Source organism: Acanthaster planci, linkage group LG11 (assembly GCF_054643075.1).
Source record: "Acanthaster planci isolate LZ-2023a linkage group LG11, COTS_SCS, whole genome shotgun sequence".
NCBI lineage: Eukaryota > Metazoa > Echinodermata > Asteroidea > Valvatida > Acanthasteridae > Acanthaster > Acanthaster planci.
The window spans coordinates 12,154,505-12,171,349 of NC_141787.1; the positions used below are offsets into that span (position 1 = coordinate 12,154,505).

General features: G+C 41.7%; 1 protein-coding gene across 1 annotated transcript in view; it reads right to left on the reverse strand.

Moving 5' to 3' along the window:
* LOC110990255 (serine/threonine-protein kinase N2-like) overlaps positions 1 to 16,845 on the reverse strand; it is a 43,021-nt gene that overhangs the window by 4,545 nt on the left and 21,631 nt on the right. The window contains exons 4-18 of the mRNA XM_022255146.2: positions 12,025 to 12,191; positions 10,974 to 11,117; positions 10,508 to 10,733; positions 9,332 to 9,441; positions 8,957 to 9,100; positions 8,631 to 8,706; positions 7,281 to 7,588; positions 4,862 to 5,019; positions 4,265 to 4,426; positions 3,460 to 3,636; positions 3,178 to 3,240; positions 2,525 to 2,744; positions 1,594 to 1,701; positions 1,154 to 1,234; positions 378 to 437 (exon numbers count right to left, since the gene is read on the reverse strand). Coding sequence (XP_022110838.1) covers positions 378 to 437; positions 1,154 to 1,234; positions 1,594 to 1,701; positions 2,525 to 2,744; positions 3,178 to 3,240; positions 3,460 to 3,636; positions 4,265 to 4,426; positions 4,862 to 5,019; positions 7,281 to 7,588; positions 8,631 to 8,706; positions 8,957 to 9,100; positions 9,332 to 9,441; positions 10,508 to 10,733; positions 10,974 to 11,117; positions 12,025 to 12,191 — 2,204 coding nt within the window. The remainder of the gene's footprint in view (positions 1 to 377; positions 438 to 1,153; positions 1,235 to 1,593; positions 1,702 to 2,524; positions 2,745 to 3,177; positions 3,241 to 3,459; positions 3,637 to 4,264; positions 4,427 to 4,861; positions 5,020 to 7,280; positions 7,589 to 8,630; positions 8,707 to 8,956; positions 9,101 to 9,331; positions 9,442 to 10,507; positions 10,734 to 10,973; positions 11,118 to 12,024; positions 12,192 to 16,845) is intronic.

Below are 16,845 nucleotides of genomic sequence, written 5' to 3' on the forward strand. Positions count from 1 at the left end.
GGGGGCTGGCTCCAACAGTGATCCGAGGATGTATTAATAGTCAGGGAGAGATCAGGTTAGCATGGTGGTTCTATCCTTGCCTTCTACCTGTGCGGCCTGGGTTATATTGCCAACCGGTCCAAATATGGATTGGATTTTCAGTCCCTGACTCTGTGGGCTCTAACCAGAATATTCCTCTGGGGTTTTTCCCCCATCTGTAAAACTGTAACTCCTTCTCATTGTCTCCTCTCTACAGGCTTCTAAAGGCTCGCGAGCTACAATGCCAAGGGTGCTTGTGAGGAAGTGTTGGTTCCATTACCAGAAAAACTTCATCATAACGACAATAGGGATCGCTTGGCTGCAAGTGTGCCATTTATGGCTGTTGGCAAGGCACTTACTATGTTTGGAACAAATGGTGGCTGCGTTTTTCGCATCAGAAGCTCCTCCCATTGCACATTCTGAAATTACATAAACAGATCAACGGTACCATTAACAGGTAAATAAGAAATTCAGCATCCAACAGAAATTTTAAAAAGTTTGATTTTGACTGACATTATCAGTCCATAAAAAATACACTTTTTTCAGCTGTTTTGAAAAGAGTAAATACAATTCAACAAGACAACCACTCATAATTTGGACTGTATGCAATTGACTAAAGTGTACAGAGAATATGGAACTGTACGTTCAACTCACTTACTATGAAGGCCATTTTGTTGTTGTTTTTTGGACAATTCAACAATTTCAAGATAAAGGGTCTGTTTGTCTTATGTCACCATCGTGCTTTTGCCTGCCAGTGAGTGGCTGGTAAAAGTATGGCTAGCCACAAGTCAAAACACAAAAGAATAATTCACTGAGTGTCACAAAAATCTCTTGCACTTATCGAAATCTTAAATATTAAGCACTACTATTAACCACTGCATAAATTCTCGGCCCTTGTTAAAAGTAACAGGGTATATGGAAGCAAACTGTGATAACAATAAAAGGAGACATTTCCGTTTGCATTTGCCAACAGCAGACAATAGCATTGCAGGCAATATGGGAGCTATACAGGCTGCAGATGGACAGCATCCAACTGCAGCATTTTTACAACACTGCCAAGGTGACAAGGATGGGGCTCTGAAAAGCTGCGGGGGGGGGGAAATCATTCAACCTCGTGCCAAAACGGAGCGCTTACTCTGAAGAAAGCCTGTTTCTTGACGTCTTCAGCATCTCTCCTGCTTGAGCCCAGTCGTCTCTCTGGGTTACGCCTCAGTAACTGTCATAGGAAAGAAAAAAACACAACACTCAGCATGGTCCTAAACAAAAAGAAACATGTTTTGTGTTCTAGCGGAACATTAGATAGCAAAAGATGCACAGAAAAAAAAGACACACTGCATTTTGTACACAAATAATCCATGACAAGGGAACCGCATCAAGGCATAATAATAAAAAACTACAGATTTCGCCAACTGAACCAATGCGAGTCCTCGCAAACAAGCTGTGAACATCCGCTTGAAATAGAATGCATTCTTCAACATTCGCTGATCGTGAGTGCGCAACACACTCTGTACGAGTAAGATTGACAGTTACAGCGCCCTCGCTTCGTTGTGCATGAGAGCACCCTTTCCAGCTCACCCGTCTCATGATGGCAATGGCTTCCGTTGAGAGGAATCGTGGGTAGCGGACTTCATCATTGACAATGCTGTCAAAGACTTCCTCCTCGTCATCACCAGGGAAAGGAGACTGGGACAACCAAAACGCAAGGAAAAAAAGGTGGACCAAACGAAATTGATGTGTTAGATTGCAAAAGTATTAAGCCACCACAGTTAATTACTCAATCTCCTAATACATAACTAATTGGAACGTACGGGTGAATTTGTCAATGCAAGAAGTCAGTGCATCTAATAGACACATTTCTGCACAGAACTAGAACCAGCAAAAGTGAATCATATCTGTCTCTGAAAATGCAGAGAATCTCATCCCATATGGACATGAGGCCATGGTTTTTTTGGTATTCACTGCATAAAAGCGCACGTTTATAACGGAGATCAATGGTGCATTTGAAGTAGAGCACGCTGAGTACGAATAACGCGTTTATTCATTGACGTATGGTCTTTGCGAACACGCAGAATGCGTGCATGAACCCGCATGGAAAACTTACAACCATCTTTCTTTCGTCACTTAGGGGTGCACTTCAACTCGGGGCGGATACTGCCCAACCCCATGAGATCCCCAATGATTTTTCAAACCGCAGCCTTTTTTCAGTCTTCAGCTTTGCCCAATTTTTGTCACGGGAAGCCAAACACTCCTGTCTGAACACAAAAGGACTCTATCTGAGGGCAAAGATGATGTCGAAGCTGGGGACCTCACCAAACTCTGTCAAAGGCCACTGATTACATCTCAAATAAACTACTTTGTTGGAATCACTCAGCCGCGGCTTGAATTACACACGTCTCTATAGGACGTGGCTGCAGCCACAACCACAGAGTCATGTGTGATTTCAAGCCGCAGCCAAGTAATTCCGACACAGCCTCAACAATCTCTGCAGGCTTGTTCCCGGACTCACCTCTCCTACTAGCATTTCAAAGATGAGGACTCCCAGGCCCCACCAGTCTACCGCTCTCGTGTAGGACGGTTCTGTCAGTACCTCCGGTGCCAGGAACTCGGGGGTGCCACAGAAGGTACTGGTGCGGTCCCCAAACCCCATGCCTTCCTTGCACAGGCCAAAGTCTGCAATCTTCAAGAAGCCTTCCTGGTCTAGCAGAAGGTTGTCTAGCTTCAAATCTCTGCCCGATTGAACCATAAAATGCTCGTGTTGAACCTTTTGAATTTTTTCAGTGCAGATGTTTGGTAGCCTATCTTGGTTACTTATGATGTCATAAGTTTTGGAAGAAATGAACACTTTCAGCAGTGTGTACCAAATTTTATATCCTGAAAACCAGCGACCCATCACTCCCAAGCCAGGCTAAAGAATAACATGATCTTGAAAAATACACACGAACAATAAAACATTCCCAACTTTCACAGTCTGCCAAAGCCTTCTGGATCACTTTGACGGATGAAAATTATGAAAGTATCAAGCATGAAAGAACATCCACATGGTTTGGGGTATCTTGACATAAATCACGTATGATCAAGCAAGCACAGCTGTCAACCTTCTTTGCATTTTCAAACTGCTCATTTTTTTTTTTACACTTTCGACATGAATATCTGACCAACCTGTAAACTATGTTGTTTTCGTGGAGATACTGCAAACCAAGCACCACACACGCCGAGTAGAATCTGGACAAAAAATAATTCTGAGGTGATGAAACTGCAGGTCTTATGAGCGTGAGTAGGAGGAGAGTATTATATGGTACATGTAGGGGCAACGGGACAAACAATGCCCTCTCTCTGGAGGTACAGTGAAACACGACTTGCTTGGCACACAGCAAGTCTGGCTACAATGAGTGAGCCGAGCCGCACCGTGTGTGGCTTTCACAAAGGCGTTCCTCAACTTACACTGTCCGGGGCTCCGAGAAGACATCCGTGTGAATGTGCATCATGAGGTCCCCACCGATGGCATACTCCATGACGAAGCAGACGTGGGCCTCGGTCTGGAAGCAGGCAAACAGGTTGACCAGGAAGGGGTGTCTCATGCTGTTGGCCGTCTCAAAGATCCGCTTCTCACACATCAAGCTGGAAAGATAACGATCAAGAAGATACTTTAGTCAGCGCAAAACCATTGTGAGGACAAGCGGAACAACCTACATGAAACAAGTACTTAAGTACTTTCTAACAGTCTGCAAGCCTTCCTTCGAAAAAAAAACCTATACCTGACTCAAACACTGACAAAAAAGTTAAAGTCCATCTCCACCAAATGGTTACAGCCAAAAATTCCTTGGACACTGATTATGTGATATGCCTGCCACCCCGAACCATTCTAAATGACCAATTTAATGAAAGAGTTGTTAACACCACGGTGGAATTCTTTTTAGTAGTACATGCATACCGATTTCCTCGCCTAAAAAGACGGACCAGAGATGAAATGGACTTTTAGTTTATGGAACAGGTTGAGCTCAGATTTCAATAAATACATTATTGATCGAGGTTTGTTAACACCATTTCTAAGTTTGATTATGTGGTATGTTCTTTCACCTTCTAAACACAAAACGGTACATTCATTTTAAAAGCAAATCAAGGAAATACAGCTGAAATACACAGAGATTATGCAACTGTAGGTTCAAGTCACTCTTCTGAAGAACTTGTTTTCCTACTATGGAGGGACGAACACCTGCTCAGAAAGACCCCTAGGGAACCCCCTCACCTCTCCACTTCTTCTCTCGCGATGATGTCACCCTTCTTCAGCGCCTTGATGGCGAAGAGCTCACCCGTATTCTTGTACTCGGCAAGGAGCACCTTACCAAAGTGGCCACGGCCGAGCACACTGATGCAGCGGAAGTTATCCATAGTGAGGAAGTTACCAGAGCTGCCATATCGTCAACAACAAAAAAAAAAGAATGATGCAAATCATTTCAAAGATTACAGACAGACAGACGTGGAAATGACAGATGATGAGAACTTACAAATGTGAATATAATTTAATCACACGCTTGAATCTAATCCAATCTTGTTCGACTCTGTAAGAATCGACAAAGAATAAAGGTACAGAACACAGTAAGAAAAAAATTGAGACAAATTGGTCAGGGTGGAGGTCATTTTGAAACAGAAAAAAAACTTGTGCTAGAAGCGGAAGTTTACAAAAGATGCCATACAGGATGGATTCAAAAGATACCTATATTTGAGTGAAACAGATGGCCCACAACAGACAAGTTTAGCGAAGCAGAACCACTCCGTTTTGAACTGGTCCCAGCCTCTCTGAACCGGTTGGAACTGATTCCCACCCGAGACAATGGGGCCGTACCTGATTTCCCGTGGCTGAGCTGCTACACTTGCAGGTGGCGACACAGGTGTGGAGGCCTGGGGAACAATTGGTCTGGACTCGGACTCTGGCAGGTCTGGCGTGGGGGCTGCAGAGCTGGGGCCCGGACTACCCAAAAAGTCAAATGCAGATAGTGCATCCTTGGAAAATAAAAATACCCCTTGTTGATGGTCTCTCAAATAGGTGTAACACTATACCTGTACTATCTTAATTAAAATCGTTTTGTACAATTACAAACATGTACATGTATTTTCAGGAGCTTCTGAGGCAGGTTTTTGTTACTTTATTGATAAATCACTTCTTCTAAAGGACTGAATGCCCTTCGTAGGACAGAACAGATAAGATTTACAGATTTCTGTGACAAAGCATTGGTTTGGAAGGATCAATCCCTGCATCAGGTACGTGTATAGCGTACATGTCTGTCCTCACAGAAGTGCAGAGGATGGCCTTTGGCTGGCATTGGCGCCACTTGTTTCACTTTTGGAGTTCTAAAACAATTCCACTCAACATGCCTAAGGCCTCCATGAAGGGAAGGGAAGGGGCAACCTGTTCACTAACACTGAGTCTCACTGTACGAGCCATGTTCAGTGTTCCATCACTCAGATACCAAATCCACACAATCCGCTTTATGCTAGTGTTAGGGCTTGGATGGTATTTCAGTATTATCGAATAGCAGCAGTATTTCTTCAATACCGAAAAATACTGACTGGCGATCCATTAATACCAAAACACCAGCAAATAACAAGGAATTTTGATACCATGTATTCTTGCTACTACGCTTTGAAAATAAAGGAAAAGCACCATATCGTGGTATTTCATTCCATATTTTTAGTACAAGTCATCCAGTGTAAGGTCTGCACTCTGACTTACATGTAGACTTGGTAAAATGAAGCTTATCGACTACCGACCCACCAGCCAAAAGCCTCTGAAGTTTTATTATCAACCGGTCATTGTGTTTGTGGTTTTGGTGTACATGGACATTAGCTTTTAGAGTGGAGTCTGAAGTTGTTGGCATTCCTATTGAATGTCGCTTCTTATCGCGGTTGCTTTTTGATGACACACACTTAATATCCCACCACAAAGAATATTGCTGTATTAGTGAATATCGTGGTAATTTTGACACAAATATCACGGCATTAAAAAAATGCAATGTCGTCCACGCCTAACTGGCATACAAAACATGCTTGCAAACATGTCGATCAGTGAACAATGGCAGCCATTAGAGTGACTGGAGTTCACTTACCCAACATAGCAGATTGAGAAGCCCACACGTCAAACGGAGACACATCTTGCCAAAAGATGACTTTTCATTATTCATATCGCTTTGTCTACATGTACTATGCACGTCTACCAACAACACAGCTCTCGTTAGGCAAGAACAAGTGGCTTATAAACTCCAACAGATCCCAAAAGTTACAGAAACAAGAATCACCAAAAGGCTGTACATGTGTGTTTAAAACCGTCTCTTCTGTTAATTATACATTACGAAGCAAAAAGCTTTGTGCATCATTTTTCGCAATGCACACGTACACTACAGAGAGGAAATGGCACCACAGCCAGAAAAATCAAAACGGTTTCCTGCTTTCCAGAGATCACAGAGTGCCACTGTTTCTGAGTGAACATCCTGTAAAGTTTCCTGAGAACACTTCCAGGTTCACGTATCTGTGGCTTTTTTCCTACCAGTTGCTTTGATGGTTGAATTATGGGGAGTCACTGGCCCTGACCTGGAGCTTGACATACATGTACCCACTGCTGCACACAGTGTTGTGAAGAAATCTGCATCTAGTGCAATATACTACTTTAACTGCAAGAGCTATATTTTGGTTTTTCACAATACAAATTGTCAGCCCTAACAGTACCAACGTTCCAGGCTTTAGGACTGTAACACTAATAAGATCAAAAATTCTGCTTTGAATGTTATTTCACTGAGTGAGCTATGAAGCTCATGAACTGATGTTAAACTGTTTGTCTTTATTGCAAGGAGACGCACTTCAGACTTGCTTCGCAGGACTTGTTTTTAGGGTTACACAGGCATTTACTATAGAAACAGAATACCAGTTCCCTGATGCCTACAAAATGGTAGCCTCCATGTCACTCCACTTGGAGTCTCTCCTAATGAGATACGGTACTGTCTCCTCCAATGCTCTTCTGGTGAAGGTTAATACCCTGACAGGCTGACCAGCAAAAATTTGTACCCAACTTGCCCACTGGGCCAGGGTACATGGGTGAGATGAAGGAATGATGAAAATTCCACCTAACATTCAAGTAAAGCATTTGTAACAATGGCGACAATAACATACCATGTCTTTCAGAGCTTTAAAACCACACAAAAGAATTTGGAGTTCGAAACCCTTAAATCTGGGAAAAATTTGGAGAAATTCATGTAGATATCAAGCCTCACCTCCACTTCATGTTCTGGTGCCCCGTGCTTACCCCCCTGGGCCCCATTGGGCTTCTTAAGGGAAGGGGCCTCGCCGCTCTGATCGATCTCGGGCAGCTCCCCTTCGAAGCTGAGCCGCTGGACGGGTGGGGGGATGACAGGGGGCCGCTCCCTCACGGGCGGGGCCAGGGAGGGGGGCAGAGCGCCACCATTTCCCGCCGGGCTGAGGGTGGTCGGGGAGGTGCACGTCGGAGGGATGGCCCGCTTCATCAGCCGGCCCCAGGTGGCTACGTTGATGTTCATCTGGTTGGCACGCAGGAAGTTCTTGCCTGACATTTGAATCAAAATGCAACATACATGAACATACGGATCTTTGTTGTTTTTTTTGTTTTTTTAAATGGGCTTACAAAAAAACTGCCAGGGTAAGATGATCATGGTTAAGGTTTTCATTGTGATTTTTCCCATATTCAAATAAATGAAGATACCATCACACTTTGAAAATTCATCAGAAAGAGTGAAACTGGTCCGGAAGTAGGCCAGATTTTGTACACAGTTCCCAGTTCATCATTACGTGTGGGATTTGAGTCCCTCGAATTTGTTTGAGAAAATTGAGGTCATCCTAGCTAAACTTTGCGCCTGAAATGTTTCACCTGTTATACGCAAAGTAAAAGAGTGACATCCACTTCTCTTTTATTTGTGCAATCTTCCGGTGTTATGGGAACGTAAATGAGCTTGCTACGGGGCACAGAAAGTGTTTTAAATTCCGGCTTGTATGTTTCACTATGTAGTGGTACACCATTAGGTGGTTGTTTGTGATGGAATAACAAAAAATATATACTGATACAAAAGACATGCTTTTGTCTCATTCATGTTACCAGTAAGGGCCCGAGCTGGACCGAGAGGGAGCGATTCTGCTCACAACGGAGGCTCCTTTGACAAACTTCCCTTTGCTGGATTACAAACAACTACAGAACGCATGCGCTGCGTGTGTGTTACTACCAACAAAGTGGACACTCCCTACCAGCATGGCTCTTTTCAACCGATGAGGAGGGTGTTTCTGTCCAAGGCAGATAGTCCGTTGTGCCTTTTAACAGAAGGGGTACTTCAAATTTTGAACCTTTTCAATTCAGTACTTAAAAAAGGACATGAATTTTTTTGAGTCATAAAAACCTATCCAGTCGAGCATTTACAAAATAATTCTTGATACGGTCGAGCTGCTGACTCTCACGCACCATTTCAATCATACACAGGTCATGGTTAGGTACAAAAACACATACAGCTAGCATGAATGACAAACAAACGATGCAAGACTAGGTAAATGAGATCCATTCCTCGGGCTGCTAGGACAGGTTGGTGAACTGAAGGGTGTACCTTTGTATTTGGGGAATATCTTTCTCTGCCGCTGCAGTTTTGTCCGCCTCTCAATGCTCGGATTGAAGAACGTGATCTATATAGATGAAGAAGGTGGAAGTTTAAATGCCAACTTTGGCGATGGATAAAGTATAGAGACCTATAAAGAAAACTACCTACAGCCATTTATTTTCTTAAGGGACTTGAAGTTTGACCATTTATTTGTAGTCCATAATTAACATTTACTTACAAATTCACTGATTGGAAGATGCTTTGCAAACTTCCAATGTTACCAAAGTGCTGTGGTCAACTGAAATTTCCCCCCCCCGAGATGGTTGAACCCCTACCTCGGCAAACAGCATGCCTGCAGGTTCTAGGTTAAGGACCAGACCGTGTCTTTGGTTGTCTAGAAAGTCCTCTAGTCGAAGGAACTTGATGGCACACAGCGACCGCCAGTCCTTGTACAGTACAGATATCTCCAGCTCACGAGACTGCAGAGGAAAGAAGAACGGGAGCTTCAGTAAAATCGGTAAATTGGTAAAATACCAATCTTGTTTATTACTACCAAGTATTGCTACTATTTCTAGTAATAATTTTTGAATAACAAGGAATTCCAATGTGATGGAAAAAAGGCTCTGTTGTAAACACCTGAAAAACTAGGGAATCGACCTGACCTGTGAGAAAGTTGCCCATCTGATTTCATCAAAATATGTGAAACTGACCTTGTCTAACTCTATGCTGAACCGTTGACTCCAACACTGGTTACTGATGGGCTTGAAGGATGTCTGCCCCACCTGAATATTGTCCAGCTTCAAGATGGCACTGATGTCATCTGCAAAGTTTGGAAAAGAAAACTTAGGAGAATTACGAGCCTGTCTGTAGTCGAAATGAAATACTAAGACTAGCTAACCCATACCGTGATTACAAACTTTTCAATGACGGGGCAGAAATGGAAAAGAAAAGATACCGGTACTCGAGCTGAAGAGGTTCACATTTTGGGTTACATTTAGAAAATCATGATTCTGAGCCAAAACTGCAAAAAAATGAGCAGAAATAATCCCCACCAGCTGCAGAATGGATTCTCTTTGCAAACTAAAGGGGGAAGTATAAAGAAAAAAAAAAAGGAAGCGATCTCTCTTAGAACTGATCTGTGAGCCTGCTTGTTTGACGAGTTTGTAGTGGAATACATGTACATGTACACCAGAGTTCAAGTTAAATGAACATTTTCCTGGTCACCTGCTTTGTTTATGCAGTGGTACATGTAATACCATTTTCCCCCCCGACTTGTTAATGGTTCATGATTATAAATTCAGGGCCCATTTAAAATGAACGCACAAGCAATAATCAAAGTGGTGACAGAAAGTGCTACGCAGCCTGATACATGTGCATTTCATAGACAAACTGCTTGGTATGCCAATCACCGACTCTTCTCATGAACAATGCCAACCCCCCCTCCCCACACGTACACAACGGGAGAATCAAAGGAGGGATGAGCAATTACTAAATCATGCCAGTCAAGTCCCTGACAAGACAACATAATGGTCAGCACGATATCTTTGAAAAATAAGGTTTTATAACCGTACAACAGGGTTCACGGCTTTACTAAGATGCCTGCTTTCATTGCACAAAAACCCCAAAGGACCCACGGTTATTAATTTCATCGTATCGCATGGGGTATCCTTTATCGCTTGCTGTATACATAAATGGGCCCCAAGTTTGAAAACATTTAGTAACAATGATGATTAGCAGCTAGAATCCTGGCTCACCAAGCCTCTCTATTTGTCACCAGTGAGGGAGAGCTTGTTCATAGAATGGATACTGAGCACTGGCCACAAATGTTACACAACACCCTCAATAGTACATGTACATACATGTATGCAAGAAAACGGGGCACCTACTGGACAACTCGTCCCTTCTCGTACTGGACGACCTGCTGCTGGCCCTGCCATGAAAGGACGTCTTCCCCTTGAGCAGCCCCCGGCTCTCCCCTGGGCTAAAGGCCCCTCCCGAGGAGGAGTTGGTCTTGGACCTGTTGGGGACCGTCTCCAGGACGTCTTGGCAGCCCATTAAACGAACCTCTAGCCTGCCTGTTAGGGCGGCAGGCTTGGGCAAGGTGCCATAGGACTAGAGAGCGAGAAAGAACACACAAGAATAGCCAAAACATTTTGCAGGAAAATGACAGTAAAAAACAAATTGATGGCTCTACAAAGACACTCGATACCATCTTTGATTTCCAACCTACCCAAACTGTTAACACCTGTCCTCAAGACAGGTGGACAAGAAGCGAGTTAAGACTGTGAATGAAAGATAGGCAGACAGTCAGCTACAGTGGAAACATGGACAGACACAAAGACGATACTTTACCTGCGACTTTCCTGTGGCTAGTTCATCTTTAATCTGATTGATCTTCTCCGTGTCTGAATCTAGCGGCAGTTCCTTTAGCCTCTTCTCTAGGGCTAGCCTAAGGATGTCCAACTTGTGACTGGACTCAATTGTTCCCCGTTCAGCCTAGAGTAAAGCATAATTATGAATGTGTTTTTACAGACTTTTGAATTTTAAGTTTGATTTATTTACAAGTTTTACTTTTTCCACTATCAATGTTCTATGCAACTTCACCGTAACTAAAATGTTTTTAGTGTGCTATTTAGGTATAATGGGTTTTATAATAATTTCAATTTTTACTTATTGTATTTTAATTGAGGGCCGATATGGGAAGCAGTACTGTGCACTGATGGAGCTTACATGTACCCTCATTAAAAGACTTCAATAAATAAATATATAAACAGGACAAGGTCTGTTTAGACTATGACCTGCTGTAATTTATGACCAATAGCTGAATATCACAGACAACTTGACATACACATGGATCTTCAAAGGTACCCACAATTTGGAATTTTATCCTCAGAGTAGGTAATGTTTACTTGCCATTTGTACATACAGCAAAAAAACAGCCAAATATGGCAAAATAAGTGCAAGCTTATCAAAACTAATAATTTAATTTCAAGTTTCTTATCGCTTTTTCTCTTGTTTCTCGTAGGTCTCAGGAAATGTTTAATAAAACTTTGAATTTCAGAGAAAGCAATATGGGAACATGTTCACCCCTATTTTTATGAGTGACTAAAGTTTTTCACGCCTCATGAAATACCAGTGTGAATGTGAACCAGAAATTTCCCAAAATTCTCAATTCCCATTTACAGCATTAATTTTTGATTGTAATTTACTGAACAAATCCAAACACTACTTACATGTACCTACAAATATCTATAATTTCAGTGGTGAAGCAATCAAAATCAACACATGTACTTCTGAAGCATAAACAAAGTACATGTACATCTCAAAAATGAAAAACAAACAGAAGTGATATATACATGTACATGTATTGACATTTTTAACTCGCACTAAAATTTGGGAGTACCTCTGCCAGTCCCTTCTTGTCAGATGACTTGCTCTCGCTCAGCATCTTGGAGACATTCCTGAATCCTTCCAAGACAGCATGCTCAATCTTGAAATGATGTCTCAGCTCCTCAATGCGAAACTGCAGAGGGCTCAAGTGCAGATCAGCAGCAGAAGCGCGGCGGTAGCCTGAAAGTATGAAAATCATTGAGAAACCACCAACAAAATTTATATGTCGAATATATTGTACATGCTTGTTGAGCAAGTTTCTGGACTGTGATATGTTGAGATCACATTCTTGGCAAATCTCAGACGAGGCAACATGGGCACTGTCAATGAAGATCTTAATCATTATTTAGTACGTGTACAAAGTACGTACACTGTACCTCTCTAAAAGTGAAACTTGCAAACATGCCAGGCTACTGGACTTCTATGGTCACACTGTAACATCAACCAGGATGTCAGGTTTCATCCGAAATGCAGAATGTGCTAGCACTTATCAGGATACATTATACATGTACCTGGCATTCTCACTTGAATTTCACTGTTCCTCGTGCACAATATACATGTACGGTACACGTACATGTACCAGTACCTAGCATTCTCACTTGAATTTCACTGTTCCTCGTGCACAATATACGGTACACATACATGTACTTGTGTATGCATGTACATGTACTGGTCAGTACACATAAAAAGGTCATTTCTACCATACCAGGTATGTTTTGGAAGTACAGGTATTTGACAAATCAATGGCGCTGATGTGTTATAAATTAGTATATTGTACCGCTCCGTGTACTGGACATGTACGAGTACAAGTCCTTGCATACTGCAGCCTGTCAAGTGTCATAAACAAGCGTAGCCCTAGAAATACCGTATGGGTAAATGTAGCTCTAAATAAGGTTAACACTGGGGCCACATCTACCGGTACGAATTACACATGAATAAATCCCATTCTAATACATGTACATGTGACCCTTTCAGAAGAAATGAATAAAGCAAGTGTCTTATATGGTACATGTGTAAAGGGGTACATGTACATGTACAGTATATGAACTGGTACTCACCCACAAGACAAAAAATCATGATGACTGCAGTATGCAAGAGCTCAAAACCTACACTTGTTGGAACTTTGAACTTGGTACACTCTTACAACAATCCATCCAAAACTTAAAGAAACTGAGAGGGTTTTTCCACCACTTGATACTTGTACAGATGAAAGGCACTGGGAAAAAAATTATGCAAAAATATGTTAAGATGGCACAAGGAGACAAAGGGCAGACTGTCCCACCACTACAAGTTTTGGATCACAGTGTGTAATGAAGTTAACACATGGTCTTGGTCTCTGGTCTCTCCAACACTGAAGGCTCTGTTTTCACTGGCCATGTGGTTAGCTTTGTACACAATCTACACAGCCACAGGCCATGGGTGCAAGTGTTGGGCTGGCCCCCATCAATAAAAATTAGGCTGCTGTTACACATGTACATATAGGTGACTCATAATAAATAATCAACGCTGGGCCAACTGATCTGCTGTCTTGTTACTGATGATTTGGAAAAAAAAATCTGTGCCCTGTGGATTTTTTCGAGTGAGAGTTCTGTCTACTGATGTAGGCCTACATGTACCTGTTCTTTTTTTATGACAAAAATTTACAACAGGGTCCTACGACTACACAGTAGTGGGACAATCCAAACTTTGTAATCCCCCAAAAATCCTTAAATGACCCGTAAAATCTAATGAAAAATCCAGCCCCACCACTGAAGTTATCTTTTGATGTATTGAAGCTTTGTAAAAACTTGGAGCCATCATTTGTGCCAATTTTTTTCCTTCAAAAAAAAAGAGCCTTTTTTCCTTGCCCTCCCTGCATCCTGAATTCCCTTTCAGGCTTCCAGTACCCAGTACTGTTCATGCAGTAAACAGCTGCACAGAGCTGGCTGGACACGCCATCCTTCCAAAACTTTGAGACCCCAGCATCACCACCTTGAGGAAAAAAATTGTCAGGGAAGATTCCAGACTGGAACCCCTTAAACAATATACATGTACCATATACAGTCAGTCAGTCAGTACTCACTACATACATGACATACATGTACATGTATACTTGGTAATCAATCAGAACCTTGATGATAATTTTATGTACATGTATGTGGCTGGATAAACCATAGAGCTATGGATAAACTGACTTGTTTCCTGCATGTAATATAAACCTCTAATGGGGGCTAACTTGACTGGCAAGGCATAAGAGATGAGACAATAGGAAGGTCTTTACAATGGCCTAAGGATTATGTCCAATATGCAGTGACTCATAACAAGCAAACAATTGTCTTGTTGTTCAGGTAAAGTACATGTACATGTACATGACTACATGTACCAGCATGTACATGTAGCCACTGTACAAAGTCTTGTATGGTACATGTAGCCACTGTACAAAGTCTTGTATGGTAGGGCCTACCCGGTACATGCAACAAAACTTGAAGGCGAATTCTACTGCATGTCGTGCATGTGGGAGGGGGGGGGTTGAGAACTCTTAACTCAAGCTTCCTTGAACTTCAATATTTAGATTTCACAAAGAAAAATTTCTAACATTTAACAAAATTTCTTACACGATAAACGTGAAAAGAAATTATTATGGGGAAAAGCTGACAAAGAACTACTGACCTTTTTTAAAACCCACATGTAGAGGTTATCAGTACGCATTTTGCATGATTTGATGAAAGCAGGAATTCCATCTCAAAATCTGAATGTACATACTTCTTGTATAAACTACAGTACACTTACATGTACACAGTCTGTACATACTTTCCAAGCCCATCCCTGAAAAGTATTCACCTGTGTATCATATTACAAAGCCACATCCATCAATTTATTACTAGCCTAGAGGGTTACCCTGTGGCAGCCCTGCAAATAGACCTTTCTGTCTTACTTGGAAAATCAAAGTTGATTTAGAAGGTGAAGAGTGCATAATAGACTTCAGACCATTTACACTGATACATGGACATGTACTGGTACCGTACATGTACGGATACATGTATCTTTTCCATTAGTGTACATTCAATTGAAGTCAATTTATTATTTATCACATTGATAAAAACATGAACTTTGACTTCCAGGTCACAATCACACATGTAGGCCCTACATAACAAACGTTAAAGCATTAAAATGTACATGTAATTGAAAATCTAATAATTCCATGATCAAGAACGAGGTTCCTGCCTCAGCAACTTTGGAAAAAACTTCAGTGTCTTTTGCTAATCAAGTTTACACACTGTGAATAACCATGAAGAACAAAACTGGTAGCATGTATATGTACATGTAAATGCACATGTACATGTACTTGTGACATCCTGATTTCAATCCAAGACAAACTGGGATACATGTAGGCCTATACTGTACATGTACCAAAGAATTTCTGAATGCTGACTAAAGCCATAACCATGTGTACATGTACATGTCCCAGCATGTACATGTATTTTTCATGGTCATGTAAACAAACTGCCTGCGTGTCTTGAAACGTATAACAATGACATAATTCACTGATATTACCATAACTGTAAAAATAAACCAAAAATCCATGGCTCTACACGACTTGCTGTTGTGGCTGGATGACTCGTGTAACGATGATTTCTTTTTTTAATTGCACGGTATTAGAACATGTATCAGAACAGGTACAATTGTACCTTGTAACTGCATGAACTTGCACAAAACACAGCCACCAGTGTGCTGTGAACCAAATGCCTTGATGATACACGTACACGTGTACCTGGCTCTGGGTGTATGCAATACAGAGTTAGGGATGCACCTTCAGTATTTGTGAACGGCGCCCTCAGGAGTTGAAACAATTCACAAACTGAAACCAAAACTACCTGTACACTGTACAGTGTAGGTCTAACCCAGCTGGAGTGGATATAAGCCGTACATGTACATGTACGTTTCTGTACAGTGGGCCAACATTTTGGCAACATTAGTTTGAACAGAATGAGATTCCCCGATCCCCCATCATCTACCGTTACCAAGTACCGGTACCCATCTCCCATGCTGGGGATAAAACGGATGTCAGACAACTCCACCATTTGCCAACTCGACTTCGGACGACTCGACCGTTGAGACAACTTGACTGTTTGCCAAGTCGTCCGTTGGGACAACTCAACTTTGACAGAGAGACAACTCGACCAGTGAAATTTTTTCACATAATACAGTCGTTTTCCCAGTTCAAGATAGCGAAATTATTCAGTCAGATTGCAGCTCTACAAAAATCCTCAAAATCCAATGAAATGTGGTCACCATCCATCTTATGTGACAGAGATACCATTGTTACCACCAAATCAGTTTCAAATTTCAACTTTTAATTCAGACATACAGGATCGACAAAAGTGGTGACACTTTTCCTCGTTCTGGATCGGTTTCCAGAAAGTAACCGAGCGAGCAGCAAATCTATTTTCAGCCAGAACAACTGTAAAAACCTTATATACATTTTCGAATGAAAAATTCCTCAATTTAGAAAACTTGGTTCATAAATAAGAATTCCAATGAATTTTTAAAAAATTGGATCTTGTGTAAACTTCAACTCAACTTTTTCATCAACAATAACTACTTTGTGCCGCACAGATGACAAACCCATTACGTCACATACATTTCTGAAACGTTCGTATAGCGAGATGAGTTTGCAAAGTATATTGCATGCATGCACTTAATGCATGATCCAAAACTATGAAACAATATGCGTTCAGTTTTCGGCCAGTTTTAATAAAACAAAACTTCAAAAGTCATTTTGATTAAACAGACATTAGAAGCAAGAGTTTATATGACCGTTGAGTGTGAAAAAAGGATTTGGGATCACTCGCAG